Source organism: Sinohyriopsis cumingii, chromosome 12 (genome assembly GCF_028554795.1).
Source record: "Sinohyriopsis cumingii isolate HCF-2022 chromosome 12, ASM2855479v2, whole genome shotgun sequence".
NCBI lineage: Eukaryota > Metazoa > Mollusca > Bivalvia > Unionida > Unionidae > Sinohyriopsis > Sinohyriopsis cumingii.
The window spans coordinates 119,846,799-119,863,589 of record NC_142972.1 but is presented as its reverse complement, the minus strand read 5'-3'; the positions used below and the strand labels follow the sequence as shown (position 1 = coordinate 119,863,589).

At 36.7% G+C, this 16,791-nt stretch overlaps 1 protein-coding gene across 1 annotated transcript in view; it reads left to right on the top strand.

Annotated features, from left to right (window-relative positions):
• Positions 1 to 370: 370 nt before the first annotated feature.
• Positions 371 to 16,791, top strand: part of LOC149787342 (dnaJ homolog subfamily A member 2-like) — a 40,877-nt gene continuing 24,456 nt past the window's right edge. The window contains exons 1-5 of the mRNA XM_089977895.1: positions 371 to 478; positions 7,525 to 7,584; positions 13,473 to 13,581; positions 14,285 to 14,411; positions 14,826 to 14,906. Coding sequence (XP_089834021.1) covers positions 410 to 478; positions 7,525 to 7,584; positions 13,473 to 13,581; positions 14,285 to 14,411; positions 14,826 to 14,906 — 446 coding nt within the window. The 5' untranslated portion in view covers positions 371 to 409. The remainder of the gene's footprint in view (positions 479 to 7,524; positions 7,585 to 13,472; positions 13,582 to 14,284; positions 14,412 to 14,825; positions 14,907 to 16,791) is intronic.

Genomic DNA, 16,791 nt, shown 5'->3' with positions numbered 1-16,791 from the left:
TATTCCCATGTTAAATTCCCTTTGAGGCTAGAGTTGCCCCAAGACTTTTTCCCATGTTAAATTCCCCTTGAGGCTAGAGTTGCCCAAGACTTTTTCCCATGTTAAATTCCCCTTTAAGCTAGAGTGCCGGGCTTGTATATATATTAGGCACCTGGCTAATTTGCAGTGTAAAAAATAATTCCTGGGCCCCTAGGCTGTTCATACACTAGCTACATGGTAGCAGTGTCCCTGGTATATTTAAATTGAAATGTCTCGAAATTCGACAAAGACGGTAAAATCTACGGTGTATCGTGTACAAGCAAGAAAGGACTTAATAACGTGCATGTGGAAGAGTTGTTACCCCTACAACTCTTTTCTAACAGAGGGCGCGTGTAATGAATGACGTCACATCCACCATCATTCTAGGAAAATGGCCGAGCCAGACCTCTATGCAATCTTGGGCGTCAGTCGAAGTGCCTCCGAAAGTGAAATTAAAAAGGTATAACTGATAAATAAGACATTTATATGGTAACTATTTGAAAACTGTATCACTAGGCAGGAAGTGCTGAAAAGAATATTAATTCACTGAAAGAAGCTTCACCTTCAGTAGTGTATCTTTCTCGTGACTGACATGGTTTAGCATGAATTACGAATGTAGTTGAGAAAGCCACTTAATCAAATTATTACACATTTTTTTTCTCTTTCGTTAATAATCAACAGTGTATCAAATTGCTTTCAATCCTGTGAGAAACTGAAAAGCTTTCATTCGAGTTTTCTCGAGTCATGCCCAAACAGCATGGGATTGCTGTAGACCAGTGCCGCTTAAATCATTAAACACCATGACAAAGAGAGTTGAGCGTCTTCTCACTTTGGAAAATTAGAACTGAATCTTTGCTTGAATGTATAGGAGAATTTGGGTTCTGGCCTCCAAGTGTAGCTAATTTTTTAAAATTATAGTTTCAAAAAAGATGGTTCATTGGACAGAAATACGATTAGAAATTCAATCGAGAAAAAGAAAACTAGACATGGTGTAAATTTAACTTTAATTTTTCCTATTCGAGACCTACCATTAAATTTTTTAAAAATGATCAATGATTAAAAAAAAAATGAAATTTTTGAATGGCCTTGATGGACACTAAACTGGTTCTTTTTGTCTAATAATCAGAACAAGTGTTTGCTTCAAGCTCAGTCTTACAACTTAAGACATCAATCCTGATACTTATGTTTTGGGCGTCAAGGTGTAAATGGTGCTTAGTGGCCTGTTCTGATGTCGACTCACATTGTGATGAGAAGTCAGATTTTCAGGAAAATCTTTGCAGCCCTCGTTGACACTTTTTTACAGATTAAAGTCAATGTTTTGGTCTGACTGTACTTACTCTGATGTCTTTATTCCAGTAAATTTAAATTCTCACTCAAGCAAATGTACCTGTGTTCAGTTCCGTTGGCGTACATTTTGTTTGCCTGAAATAAATCGGGAATGCTAAAAGCAGATTAAGTTGAAGTTTGTCTCTTTAAGAGAGCAAATAGAAGTTTATTAACCCATTTTATCCTGTTCACCAGTTTCAGCTGCAGTGCCTGTTTCATGAGAAGCAATTCTAAATACATTGTGGTAAAATGGAGCATCAAACAGCAGCAGCTTGTAGATATTGTAGTGACTTTCACCATGTTTATTAAAAATGTAACTTTGTTATTTCTTTTTTAAAATATTTAAAACTATGTATCTCTGAAAAGGTAATCAAATTTGCAACACAGTGATGTATGTTTTGTTATCATTTACCAATGTACATGCTCACAACTGTATTTTGAAATCTTGCTTGATAAAAAAAAAGAAAAAACTTACCATAATGTTCAGTGAATCTTCTGTTCATGAAGATGAATGAAATGCTCCTAATAGTATGTGAATAAAATAAAGATAAATCAATTTCTAGTATTTTGGTCCAAATTTGATGTTTCTAGCACTTGCACTGTTCAAAAGTTATAATAATTTTACTAAAATTTGACAACGAAACACCTGGAACAATTTGCTTGCTTCACATTTTAGAATAAGTACTTCAGCGTGCAGTTTCTCATAAAAATTTGTTACAAATTAGTCCTGGAAATCCTTCATTAAGGTAAAGATAATTATTCAGTACAATTTTTGTCAAAATTTTGAAGTCAGAAATAACAATATTACTTCAGTGGTCAATGAAAATGTCCACATCACATTGCCAAGGTGAAAAATTATCCTGGACCCTTTCCTCTTGAAAGCCTTCACAGTTTCATTCTCTGAATCAGTGTCGAAAAGTGCATGAAGCCACACACCATATCTTTCATCAACTTGATTCAATTCTAACCCATCATATAAATCAATACTGTTATCGGAATTGTACAAATCATCAACTTAGTTTTGATACCCTTGCTATCAACATCGATGTTTATATCTGAGTTGTATTCCGTCATTTTATTGATCGATTTTCAAGCCAACAATTTCCTTTTTCTACCACGTTATTTTTAAATTTCACTGCGCATGCGTGCTTTAACCATTTCCTGTGTTGGTGAAGAAGTACACAAATATTTGTGATGTTTCTAGAGACATTACACACATACATAGCAAAGTACAACTGTAGTCATATTCAGGATAAAATGGGATGCTATGACCACAGGCATATTCAGGATAGAATGAGGTATTATGACTGTAGTCGTATTCAGGATAAAATGGGTTAGGATCCAAGAAAGTGGTTAGATAGCTTCATTTCCTTATGATTCTTACGATCCTTTTAACAGATTTTGGAATAACTGTCTATCGTAACATTCCAGCCAACTGAAATGCAGACCAAAGGAACTAGAATACATGTCCGTTTGCTGGTGTAAGAATTTGAATTTATTAGAAAAAAGACAGTAAGTCAAGTCTGAGTAAAACATTGACTCTAATTTGTTGAAAAGCGCTGATATGGGTTGCCAAGTTGTGAGATATTCCTGAAAATTTGAGGCATCATTCAGATGTTTATCAACATCAGAACACGCTACACAGTGACGTTTCTAGGGCAGTAAGACCTCCAACCCCAAAACATAAACATCAGGGTCAATATCTCATATTATAGGACTACATTATGATATATCCAATCTTCTCTGTTTTTGTAGGACTACATTATGGTATATCCAATCCTGTCTGTTTTTGTAGGACTACATTATGGTATATCCAATCCTCTCTGTTTTTGTAGGACTACATTATGATATATCCAATCCTCTGTTTTTGTAGGACTACATTATGATATATCCAATCCTCTCTGTTTTTGTTATCTCCCAGCCTTAGTGCTCAAGGAAGAAAGTTTTTAGACACATGCTCAGGGATAGTGACTCAATAAAATCAAAAACTCTGACTGAAATTCCACAATCCCGGACTCCAATTTCAGTATGCCCAAAATTTCCCCGGTTGTAATATTTGTCACTCAGCATTGCAATTGCTACAGTTCAAATATATATTCAGCGAGGATCTGTAAGGTAATGCAAGTGTTATTAATGTTCATCACCACACTCACTAGAGACTGGATTGTCTTGGTGTTCAAACTTCTTTCCTGGATTCTTTGAGCCAATCACAGTCAGAACCAAGTTAATGAACGTCAGTGTGTTGTCTGCAGTACATGCATAAATAATTGTCAGAACCAAGTTAATGTATGTCAGTATGTTGTTTTCAGTACATGCATAAAATAATTGTCTCTCACCCACCATAATTATTTTTTGCTGGTGTGTTTCACAAAGTAAAACTCAGTTGACCAGTTCTAAAATTTATATTTGTTTGGCTTTTGCTGATACTATTGTTAGCTGATTGCTTCCTAAATGGACTTCAGAAATGAATCACACTTTGATTTACCTATTGGGTTGTTCCATGTCCTGAGCATACCTATGCAAATTAGCACAATGGGCTCACCCACTGCAGTCTTCAGATACATCTCACTAGCTATTGCTAGCCAGATAAGTAATGGTGGTTTATATGTTACTGCTTTGCCTTTTAATTATCACTGTTCAAACTGGCCAAAGGATAGCTTTACATCAGCTTAAGTCATGGCTGTTTTACTGTTTATATATGCTACATTTAACGAGCATATACTGATAGTGGTGTTTTCTCTTAATTTTAATTGTTTTCTCTAATCATGACTGTAAGGAGATTTTGAGAGTACAAAATCATGTTTTTAGCATCACATGCCATGTTATCATTTGATTGAAATCAGATCTCTTAGTGTTGGATGGTGGCAGTCTGATATTACTCAGATTGTGCTGTGTTATGACAGGAATGTCAACATCTTGAAAATACATTTTCAGATTTGATTATATCATTTATAAGCCAGATGGGCACCTCTTTAAAATAAAGGACAGGTCTGAGCTGAACTTAGAGGGACCCCAGGTGTTTGGCTCTTTTCATTTCTTTTAGCACTGAACCTACACCCTCCACTCTGAAGTAATCAAAGCAAATAGAGTAAAGTCTTAAATGCCTTAAATTAAGCCTGTTCCTAGCAGCTACTGGTCAGTGTTGTGCATCAGTATTTCAAAATAAAGAATGTTGAATGAAACAGTTGCATGTTATCACAAAATCAAATGACTTAAAACTAAGATATTAGTTTGTGATAATGTTTACCAAATTTGTCTACATGGTATTGAAAGCTACTATCTATTAAGTGGCTGTTCATGACATACACGAAGTGATTATATGAAAAGATTACTTTCTTCATCACTTTTGTGGGTCTGTCATCAAGCATCAGCCAATGAGGGACTACTACTTTCGAAGTCTTCCATTCCGCTTGCTAAAACTGACCAGTCAGGAAGGTGTTAAACCTTGATGCTGTTATTTAGCACCGATGTTTCAAGAGAAGTTAACTTCTCAAAATTTTTTTGTTGATATTTGTAGAAAAACACTTTTTGCACTTGTAATATTGACTTAGAAATGGGATGTTGTAAAGTTATATTTTCACATAAACTTCTTATTTAGTGGTATATAACACATACCATATCAGATGTTTATTCTCCCCATTAGTCTATCAGTACACTATATAATATACATCTATCCCATCAGCTCAAAAATATGTTTATGAAAGCTGTATTACACTACATGCTTTTTTTATTTGAAAAAACACTCTTTGTAATAAAAATACATTTATTACTTGCAAACTAGCACAAGAGAGAAAGAAAGTGAGATTATGCAATACAAGTTTTGATGAACTTTGCTTGCACATAACTGTTATTGCTAACTTGGAAACAGGCATTGCTAATTAGAGAGTATGCATTTTTTTTTTAATGTGCTAGATTTATCTCCATTTTTGAAAGTTCTACTAAAAAGATTTAGAAATAAAATTTTCATTCAGCTTTTATTTGAAATATGTAAATTGCTGATTAAGACAATAAGAACCTTTTCATAATTAATTATACTTCTAAATGCTTTGAATTTACATGTAACTTACCACTCCAGTGGCCTAGTTAGAGTGTCCACCTCAGATGTGGGAGGTCATGGGTTTGATCCCTGGCTGAGTCATACCAAAGAAATGGCCACTGTTCCTACAAAATTGAAAAATTGTGTTCCTTTTCCAAAGCTGTTGAATAAAATGTGACAGAACCTGATAGGGAGTATGATGGCCAGAGACCTCTAAAATTTCTGTAGAAGAAGCCAATCCACCATGAAATAGCCACTGATACTAAAAATGTAGACAAACTTAAACAACTTTGTAAAAAAAAAAAAAATGCACAACATCTCATAGTTCACAATAGATGCATCCCCCACCAGGTTTTGATGCTTGGAATTACTGATGCATGGAAGTTCCATCCAGTGCGTGTTTATTGTGCACATTGATTGGGGTCGTAACATCAGTCCCAATTACCCTTGATTAACTTGGGGCTTAATTCCCTACAGAGTATATGCTGTCCATAGCAAATTGCTGTTTGGCATAGCCTACTGTTTACACCTTGTCAGCCAATATCACACACATGCAAAATTAATATGATGGGGTCACACTTAGGTGGGCATAACTAAATCATTGTTGGATGGTTTTGTGATTATCTTTATGTTACCTATTGATCCAATAACGGCATTAATTTTGTTGTCAAGCAACATTGTACCTGTGATATGACAAAAATACTGTTTTAAAGGCTGTATATTGCTTTTGAAAAATAAAAGATTATCATTTTTATTATTTTAAGACCCCAAAATCTGTATATGTGTTCTATCACCACATTACAGAAATTAGTGGAAACTAGACATCTGAGGACTGGAAATCTTAACCATTGCAGTTATATGTGGCTCATTCATCAGATTACAGGGGCTAACAATTGTACATAACCTGCTAATTGGTTACTTTGCTGATTTAATCTTTAGAGTTTAAGGCTAAATGCAGCAAATTCTACAAAGTTTTTTTTAAGTAATAAAAGGATCAAAGGTATTGTTTGCTTTCAAGTCTTATAATAAAAATCAGCTGCTATTTGTTAGGAATGAGATAAAAAGGAGAGGTCAGCCAAAGAATTATTGGAAACAAGAGTTAATATTTTTTTTGTTCACAATATTTTTTTAGAAAAATATGTAAAAGCAGTTGATATGTTTTAGTTAAATTTTTGTCAAAATGCTGAACATAAGCTTTCTCCTATGATAAAAGAAAAACTGGATAATAAATATGAAACTCAGGAATAAATCTGATAAAGTTATAAGAAACCTTTAGCGTCAGTTTGCTCAATGGCTAAGGAACTATTCCACCTATGAGCTCACTGCTCCAGAACAAATGACTCAAGATTTTGGTATCTGGTCAAATGGCTCATCAGTTTTTGAAATCTGTTGAGAAACCTGCAGATTTACTCCAGATTTGATAGAAAGTGTCCTTGCATAGATGGCTCCCATATATGTATATGTGTGTGTGTGTAGCAATTAAATGTATTTGGCCATTTCAGGTTGCTCCATTTAATCAGTTGGAGGACTCATTTTGGTTACCACACCATTTGTTTTTCTCAGATAGATGCTTTAAAAACATCTTATTTAATGTCCTCACTTAAATTTGGAAGGTATTACAATGTTATCTTCACAAGAAAATAATTAATGCAGTTTCCTCCTGCAAGGAAAATCTAATCTTTAGACAAGTCTGAAAGGAGGACTTGAGTTGATTAACAACCAGACACATCAGAAAAGTCTTTCTTTATATTCAAACTATACTGTTACGGAGACCTGGACTTCGCTGTTTGGCAGTATTTAAACTTTCATAGCATGAAAAGTATTTTTGTTAGGGTTATCTACAGAGCCCATTGTTAGTTTTAGTGTGGGGAGACCAATTGTAATTTTCTACAGGTATACATTTTTATGGTTGGGAATGATCGTGAAATGTTTTTGATTAAGAAAAGGGTCCATTTCAGTCCTGGTGCACACTAACTGAATCCCAGAACTAAAAAATTAAAATGTATGAATTGTCTTAATTCAGGAAAAGTCATATAACCAGAACATGCAGAAATTATCAAAAGTTTGTGCATGGAAATTCAAATTAAATGTTCAAAACAAAGTTATACCAAATACAAATGTAACTTTATTTCTTATTCTTTCAGGCATATTACAAGTTGGCAAAAGAGCATCATCCTGACAAGAATCCTGCTTCTGGAGAAAAGGTGAAAATGATACCATTTGTTCTGAATAATCATGCTAGGCATGCAGTTTACCATTTTCTTCAGTTGTTGACGTGGTCGATGCACTATGATTTTAGCAATGAAAACAGTGTTAGCACAAGAATTAGTGAAGTAGTTGCTAAATTTAGCTCTAAAATATGCTGGCATATTTTATTATTTAGTGTACCAAGTCAGGTGAGGGCATGTATTTATTCACTGACAAGTCTAGTCCAACTGCAAACTGCACAGACCCAGATCTGCTGTCACGTAATGTGCTGGCTGGTCTGGGTCTATGCAGTTTGTTGGGAGCAATCAGTAGAACAAACAACAGGACTGAGACCTTTGTTGTTTGGAGTTTTCCACTGTGATTTTGTCTCCTACTCATCTTTCGTTGTTAAACATTATACACTTGTACTTTCTTTCATATTGTCATTTTATGTTTCAGTTCCATCAATATTTGATTTCTTATGAAATTACATATTGTTACACATTTCATTGTATGAAAAATATAAGTCCCTTACATCTTTTGTATAGCTTGAAAAATATGGTCTGCTATCAGAAATTAGCTGCTTGATGTTGTCTTTCACCCATCTCTCGCTTAATTCTTATACTTGCTTATTTAATTTCCTGATTTTGTTGGACGCACTTATGAAATTGAAACAGCCACTATCCTATTCTACGGTATTTGCATTGCTTGTTTGAGTTTTTTAACTTGTACATTTTTTTATTTAGCTGTTCACCCATAAATTGCTTGTCACGATATCTTTTTTCATAACTGTTTACACATCTGCTTTCTGCAGCCTGACATGAAAGGTTATTAAACTAAATTTGATTGGCACATTTATCCCCAGAACACGCTTTTTGTTGTAGTTTGAAGTGGTGTTAGAAAACCACATCACACACAGTTATACTACGGGCTACTTAGCAAACCCAAAATGGCAGATTCCAAGCGTGGTTCATCTTTCGATGATGAATTTTTTGGCAAATACATGATGGTGATGAATGCAATTTATATTTTACTAAAGTTAGGAAGCATATCAGTATCAGAGCTGGGTAAGTGTTTGTGGATATACCAGTAATTGGTTTTGAACCTGAAAATATAAATGCAATGTATGATGAAGAAGAAAAAAAACTGTTGGCATGCCATTCAACCCCTCTTTTTAGTAGTATTTAAAAAATAAATGTAGAAAAGACCTAATACCAAGCATTATAGACAATTTAAAAGTAGAATGCAATTTATTTCCAACAACATAGCCTTGTAGAATCTTTTGTTTTTGCTTTAGTGGGCCAACAAGCAAAGCTAAAAGCAGGAAAAAGTAGTGTGAGAATACCAAAATACTGCTTTCACAGATCTGAGAACCTTTATGATTTGAGAGAGCCCCTATGTTGAGACGTGAGGTTCTTCCTCTTAGGCAAAGTCTGTGGATGGTCCACCAGCAGGTCAAGAAACTCACAACCACAATTGTTGGATCCACTGGGGCTAACAAAATGGGCTGGATTGTAGAGTGCCTGACTTTGTCAAGGACCTGTGGAATTGACCTGAATGGAGTGAAGGTGTCTGTGAACAGACAATCCAGTTCAGGCTGAAAGCATCCACAGCCCATGCCCTCTGTTCAGGAACTGGGGAAATAAAATGGGAGCTTGTTGTTCAACATGGTGGCAGACAAATCCACTGGGAAGTTTCGCAAAATTAGACAGGGAATCAGCTGTGGACTGGGGCCTGGACAATTCCGTAATGACTGTCTTCCCTTTCCTGAACAGACTGTCAGCCAAAATGTTTTTCCAGTCACAAAAATGGTGAACACAGATGAAAATTCATTCTGAGGTGAACACAGAGGGAAGTGTATGTGTACGTCTTTGTCTCCTGAGGTATGTAACCACTGGTGTGTTGTTGGAGGAGACTGTCACACAGTGAGCTTTATTTGGTGGACACACCCTAATGGCCTAAAAATACTGCCCTCATTTCCAAATCATTTAAGTAGAGAGTCGATTCTTCCCAGGGCCATAAGCCCTGATGAATTTGGGTCCTATGGCTCTAGGTGAGTGCCCAACCCTGAATCTGATACATCTGTCAACAGATAGGATTGGAGTTCTAAGGGTTCATGGTTGATCTGGCCCAAAACCATACCCAGTTTGTTGACCAATTTAGATGACGGTGAAAGTCCTAACTCTGAGAAACCTGTGTATTCAGAGGGTCCCTGCGTGGTTTCCACACAGCTAAGAGGAGAAACTGGAGAAGACATAGATGCAGCCTGTCTAGGTGAACCAAGTCTTCTGCAGTGTTCAAAGTCCCTGGCAGATTTAGAAAAAGATGAGCTATCAACGTGGTCTTTACTCTCAGGTAATCCAGCAAGGACATGATCTTTTCTATTCTCACCAGAGGGACACAAAATAACCCACTGTTTGGGAGGAAATTCATTTCCATGTAGACAAAATCATGAGATGGAGTGAGCTCCAAAATCTCCAGATTTGGTCAAAAAACCCACCTGGTCAATATGAGCCAGGTCTAGTCTGAAGAACTATTTACTGACTTTGTGGATCAACCAATCATTGAAATACTGGAAGAGTTAGATACCCAGTGATCTCATATCAGTTAGAATTACTCCTGTGACCCTGGTAACAACTCTAGAGTGGAGGCTTGGCCAAATGGCAGAGCTCAGAATTGGAAGACTTCTATCCAAACAAAGCTGGAGGTACTTCCTGTGTGGACGAAAAATAGGGATGTGCACATATGCGTCCTGAAGGTCCATGGAGACTGCCCATTTGCCTGGTCTTATGGTATTCAAGACTGAGGATGTGTCTCCATCTTGAAAAGATCCTCATGCAGAAATCTGTTTTAGGGCAGAAAAGTAGATAATTAGACAAAGCGATCCCCCATTTTTTGACAGGTAAATCTTGGAGTAGAAAGCAAGAGATTTGTTTTTTAAAACAATCTCTACTGTACTTTCCTCAGAAGGGAATGAACCTCTCCCTTTAAGTGACCCAGCTTTGACTGGTGGAAGCAAATGGGGGAACTTCTGAGGGAAAGGGGATCCTGGAACCAAACCTGTTAGCCATCCTGTTAGAAAAAACTCAGCCATTGACCGTTATGTCTTACCAAGTCTAGTCTGGTGCCCCACAGGAATGTAAGGAAGAGTTATGTTTAGCAGGAGAGGAAGGCCCTGTGAACTTCTTAAGTGGGCCTTTTGTAGTGTCCGTTTTTGGGGCCTGACTGCCGAAGGGAAGCTCTGAATGGACTTTGTTGCTTCACCTTGGGCTGTGCAGCTTTAAAAAAAAAATGAACTAATGAGTCCTGTGCATTGTCAGGCAGAAATTGGTTCTTGGCTGGTTTCAAAGAGCCAGAAATGGATGCATGGGACCGGTGTTGGTGATCCTTCAAATCCTGTGTTACAACAGAGGGGATGGGATCTTCAAAGAGTGTCTGCCTCCTGTGGGGTGGCCTTTAGAAGTTCTTACTATGCTGTTGTAATACCTTTGAATTGTTTAAAGTAACATCCATGCAGAGGTAGACAAGCTACACTGACAAAATCATAGACAAGGCTTATATGCATGATGGTGATGTGGGTTTAACAGTTTTTCAGCACCTGATTGGCCATACATGGCAAGCAGTTTAACTGTTAAGGAAGAACCCAAGAAAACCCTGGGAAAAACCACAAACCCATCCGCATTAACCAAGCCTGACTATCAAACCCACATGGGCAGCAACTGTGCTCGGGTATTTATAAGATTCGATTTACAGATATTTTTAATGAACCCCTTGAATAATGCCACTAGTTTTAAAAAAAATGTTTTAGTGCTTGATTCATAGCTGCCAACCCTCATGAATTTGGTGTGAATTTCATGACTTTTTCAACGATTCACGGATTAATGCCGTAAGCCAAAAATTCACGAATTTTCAAATCTTCAATTATTTTAAATCTTTAATAAAATAACCGATTTCCTGTTAAGCGCTAGTTGTGATATTCGCAGTTGCCGAAACGGTCCGGTACTGCTGGTCACGATATTAGTAGATCTACAGCCAATTAGTACAGTTGGCCCGGTAGCAAGCATTTTAGCCTATTTTAATCTATATGTATAAGAGTAGTTTTACAAATGCTTTTGGTCAGGGCCCTGAGAGGTCTAAAGCGCTCTCCGTTACGGATCACTGCCATCTCACCTCGGTCTGCGTGTGTTCGAGTCTTGGATTCGGCTAATGTGGGTATTTGAGAAAGCTTGCCAGTAGCTTCTCGTGGGTCGGTGGTTCTTTCCGGGGTTTTCCGGGTTCTTCCTCCACCATTAATACTGGCCGCCATTTGTAGCCTATCGTGTGCTGAAAAATGGCGTTAAACCCTACAACAACAACAACAACAACAGCAAATGCTTTTGAGAGAAACTGGGGCCTAACTGGAAATTTGCTCCGCGCATGCATCAAAACACTGATTTGAGTTACCTTTCAGCATCGCATGTAAGATCTTGAAAATGTCTTCACCACCAAGGAAAAAGAAATGTATTACTCAAAAAGTGAAGTTTAATTTGGAATATATCAAAAATTGGCTGTGCATTCTGCCATTACACATTGATATTCATTCATGCTTTTTGCACTGAAGTGTGCCATCGCAGAGACGATGTGAGGAAGAATGTCGGTTGCAGAAAACACGTAGAAGTTGGGAAAATTAAGAATTCGCAGATTTCAGCTCTGGAATATTTTAAACCATTGGTGGAAGACCTGCAGGCTACCAGTGCTGAAGCATTATTTGTGAGTTTTCTTGTCGAACACAATCTACCTTTATCAGCTGGAGACCATGCTAAACATTTGTTCTGACAAATGTTCCCGGACTCGAAAATCGCTTCCAAATTTTCCTGTGGAAGAACCAAATATGCTGCAGATCCTGTGCATTCCTCACAGCAACAGTGACAGCGAAAGAGTATTTTCTTTAGTGAGGAAAAATAAGACAGACTTTAGGGCCTCCTTAGCTGCAGAAAATTTGTCAGCAATTTTAGTCACCAAGATCAACCAGCAGGCAAGAAGTCGGAACTGTTTAGAAAACAAATTTACAATCAAGCAGTTGAGGAAGTTCAAGTCTGCCACAGTATCATGTCTTGATAAAGAACTATTTCTGCATATATGTAGTGTTTTATTTTTATTTTACGAACTTGATATAGTGTAGTATTGATGGTCGGAGTGGATGGAGTTATTGTCATGGTATTTTTCACGAATTCATGTCCAAATTCATGACTTTTTATCCCTATTTTCACTAATTGTGAGCCTGGAAGGTTGGCAGCTATGTTGATTTAATAGAATTAGGGTGTGGATGCATCTTGAAACTGTCCAGTTGAATAATTTTCTCTCTGTTGGTCAAGGTCTATGACCATGACAAACATTTTATACTGCACTTAGATATCTTTTGAGCATGTTGACTTGGACATGTAAGAAATATTTGGTATCCTGGACTTCCTCAAGAATATCAGAGTTGGCTTCAATACTCTACCCTTATTCTTGTTATTGATTCCATCCAGGAATCTTGCTTACTATCTCAAACATTCACTTGTGGACATGGTTACTTAAGAGGGATGGTACAAAATTGTAATTAGTTTTTTTGTTTTGTTAAGACAGTGTGATAAAACAGATCATGTGAACATAAGATTAAGACTGCAAAACTACACCTACATGCTATATATGTTGTGATGGCATATGTGCAATAATATTGCACTAGGTTCTCAAAAGAACTATGTCTGTGTACACAAATGAAATGAGAACAGAACCTGTACCTTTATTTATATTTAAATTTATTGAAATGAAAACATGAAATGTGAGCAATCAATGCGGATCATCAGACAATTGTATAGTTCCAACATCACTTGTATTTTTTGTTTATTTTGCCAGTTAGTTACTCTTGGTTATTTTCTTTCAGTTCAAAGAGATAAGCTTTGCCTATGAAGTTTTGTCCAACCCTGAGAAGAAGGAGACTTATGATCGCTTTGGAATACAGGGTCTTAAAGAAGGAGGTGGAGGGGGAGGAGGTAGTTAACTTGTACCATTCTTGTTTGAGGGGCACAGAATGCTACAAATTACTATGCAGTGGTCAAACACGCCTACTTGTATGTGATACATACCATGTATATACATGCTTTAAAGTCAAGTCCATCTGCAAACAGAACAGACCCAGATCTGCCTTTGCATAATGTGTTGGCAGGTCTGGTTCTTGGCAATTTGTTTGAAGTAATTATTAGAACAAAAACATGCCCTGGTCTGCTATAATTACGTTATATTGATCATGGTCCATGTTCTTTACAGCTGGACTCTACTTCAAGCAAACTACTACATATATGTGGTAATTTTGGTCATATATTGTGTTCTCATTTTCTGCGTTGACAAGAAAAATGGTCACTAATTTATTCATTTTAATTACTTTTTTCATGTCGGAGAGAATCCACATGAACACCATTTTTTCCACATAAGGGTATTTTCATCATTTAAAAAGACTTGAAAAAAATATATATAAGAGTTTTAATTTGTGTAATTGGAACGAGATATGCTAAGATATTTTGTTGGCTTTTTGACGGATATAGTGAACAAATATTGGTTCATTGTCTTAAAGATTCATAGATGCTGTACCATGTATGTTTAAAAGCTAACTTACTCAGTCCAAAATTAAGATTTACGTATTTTAATATTAACTAAACTTACTTTTGTTTAATAGTTTATTACCGTTTCTTTACATAGGTGGGCTTGATATATTTGGAGATTTGTTTGGTGGTCTGTTTGGTATGGGAGGTAGCCCGTTTGGCTTTGGGGGAGGAAGTATGCGCAGGGGAAGGAGGAGAGGAGAAGATACTATTCATCCACTTAGGTATTCTGTTGTTGTGACTGTCGTGTTTTAAAATATATTGTACTTGACAATTATTTAATACATACCAACATTGTATCATCATGCAGGTGTACGGATTAAGTAAAACGTGTAATTATTAGCTTGTGAAGACATTTTGTTGATGTTGATGGAAGTCATATAATGTCACTAATAGCCATGTTATCAGGTAATACAGTGTTCCAGTAACTCCTGTCAGTATGTGTGATAAAGTAACTGAGTGATCAAATTTGTTTTAAAAGATCCAGTGTGTATTATTTGTCTAAGATCTTGCTAAAAGTTAAAGACCAATAGCATTTACAAACATTTCCACCATGTTTAATAGAAGTGCAAAACCACCTGTGACGATTGTTAGTATCATAGCTGTTATTTTTACAAACAAATTTCTGTCTTTGCTAGGGTTACACTAGAAGATCTTTACAATGGGAAAACATCCAAACTACAGCTTAGCAGGACTGTGATCTGTGTAAAATGTAATGGGTAAGTTGTTAGAAGATCTTTACAATGGGAAAACATCCAAATTACAGCTTAGCAGGACTGTGATCTGTGTAAAATGTAATGGGTAAGTTGTTAGAAGATCTTTACAATGGGAAAACATCCAAATTACAGCTTAGCAGGACTGTGATCTGTGTAAAATGTAATGAGTAAGTTGTTAGAAATACTGTTAATTGACAGCATGCAAAGAAAACCAATTCATGAAAATGTCTTTGTTTTGTGGATAGAAAATTAAGATGCACTGGTGTGGGACAGGGGAAATCTTTCCTGAACATTAAGAATAGAATGCAGGAATTGATGCAGTTTTATGTGTTTGCCTGTTTCATACAGAGTTTGACTTTTAGTGTTGATGGCTAATAGTTTAAAGTAGTTGTGCCAAGTTCATTGGCCATGGTGTATATACAGGGCCTCCACTAGGCTTCGCATCTGTTGCCAAATGCCAAAGAATTTTGAAAGTGGCACTAGTTTTTACTGACTGACAAAAATTGCTGATGATAAATTTTTATAAAGTGCATTGTTAATTTTTCATTGATATAAGTGACGTGGGGCACTTAGTACTAGTTTTCGTTATCTATGGCAGTCATATCAGTAGATGATGAATAAGACGTTATTCAGACATGATTGCAGCTAACTGCAAGCTGTCAGTCGGTTTTGAGAAGCAGTTAAATGGGATTAGTAGGAAATAAGGAATGACAAGGGGATATACTTTATTGTTGAACAGGTTGGCAAAAGGATTCAGTGTCATTTGCATGCATTGTTAATTTATGTTTGTTGCAAACTGTCAGTGTGAGATGCACTTGGGACTGCTTAGTGTTTTAGGGATTATTTACTTGGATAACACATTTTTGTGGTCTAAACTTAACTGAGAAACACAGGATCCTGCCATAAGGATGCCAGTCGTTGACTGTAAAGGGCCAGAGTCGCTTACATCAATGAAAAATTAAAAATTATCTTTATAAAACAAGTCTGTATCAAGCCCATAGAATATGGCTAATCCAGCTCTAAAAAACAAAGATTTATATCCAGCTTCGTATGAGTCAACTACCAGGTTATTTGTCCCAATTTCTACTGCAGACTGGGCGGGGGGAGGGTCAGTAGCCAGAATCTGATCAAAACAAACTTACAAAATTCTATGAGTATATCTACTCTGACAAATTTAATGAGAATTTCTATTCATGGGCCCAGTGTTGAGAATTTTGATTTCAGGAAGGTATTGACGAAATGTTTTGACCAAAAATGAGATAGATATTGATGAAGTGTCAGTGACATTGTAAATAAAGACTAAGCATTATTTTGTATTATCAGTTGTAAAGAAACATTCTTATTCATTCTTGCTTTTCATATGCTACACATTGAACTTCACATTCTGTCGGGGCCCCGAGTGGCCAAGTGGTCTAAAGCGCTCTTCGTTACGGATCACTGCCATCTCACCTCTGTCTGCGGCGGTTCGAGTCTAGGATTCAGCCAATGTGGGTATGTGAGAAAGCTTGCCAGTAGCTTCTCATGGGTCGGTGGTTCTTTCTGGGGTTTTCCCGGGTTCTTCCTCCACCATTAATACTGGCCGCCATGTATAGCCTATCGTGTGCTGAAAAATGGCGTTAAGCCCCAAAACAACAACAACAACAACAACAACAACAACACATTCTGTCTGTCGCTCACTCTCTTTCTCTCTCTCCTTAATGGTAAAACTGACAAGACTTTATCAATTGTTGGAGAGATTGACAATATAAATTATATTAAGTCTGCACCCCACCAACTCTGTTGGTTTGTTGGCCATCATGTCGGTTCATCTCAGATTTATCCCAGTGGATCCAGTTCTCTTTTCTCTCTCTTGACCAATTACATGAGCAGCAGGTGAAAATAAATGGGA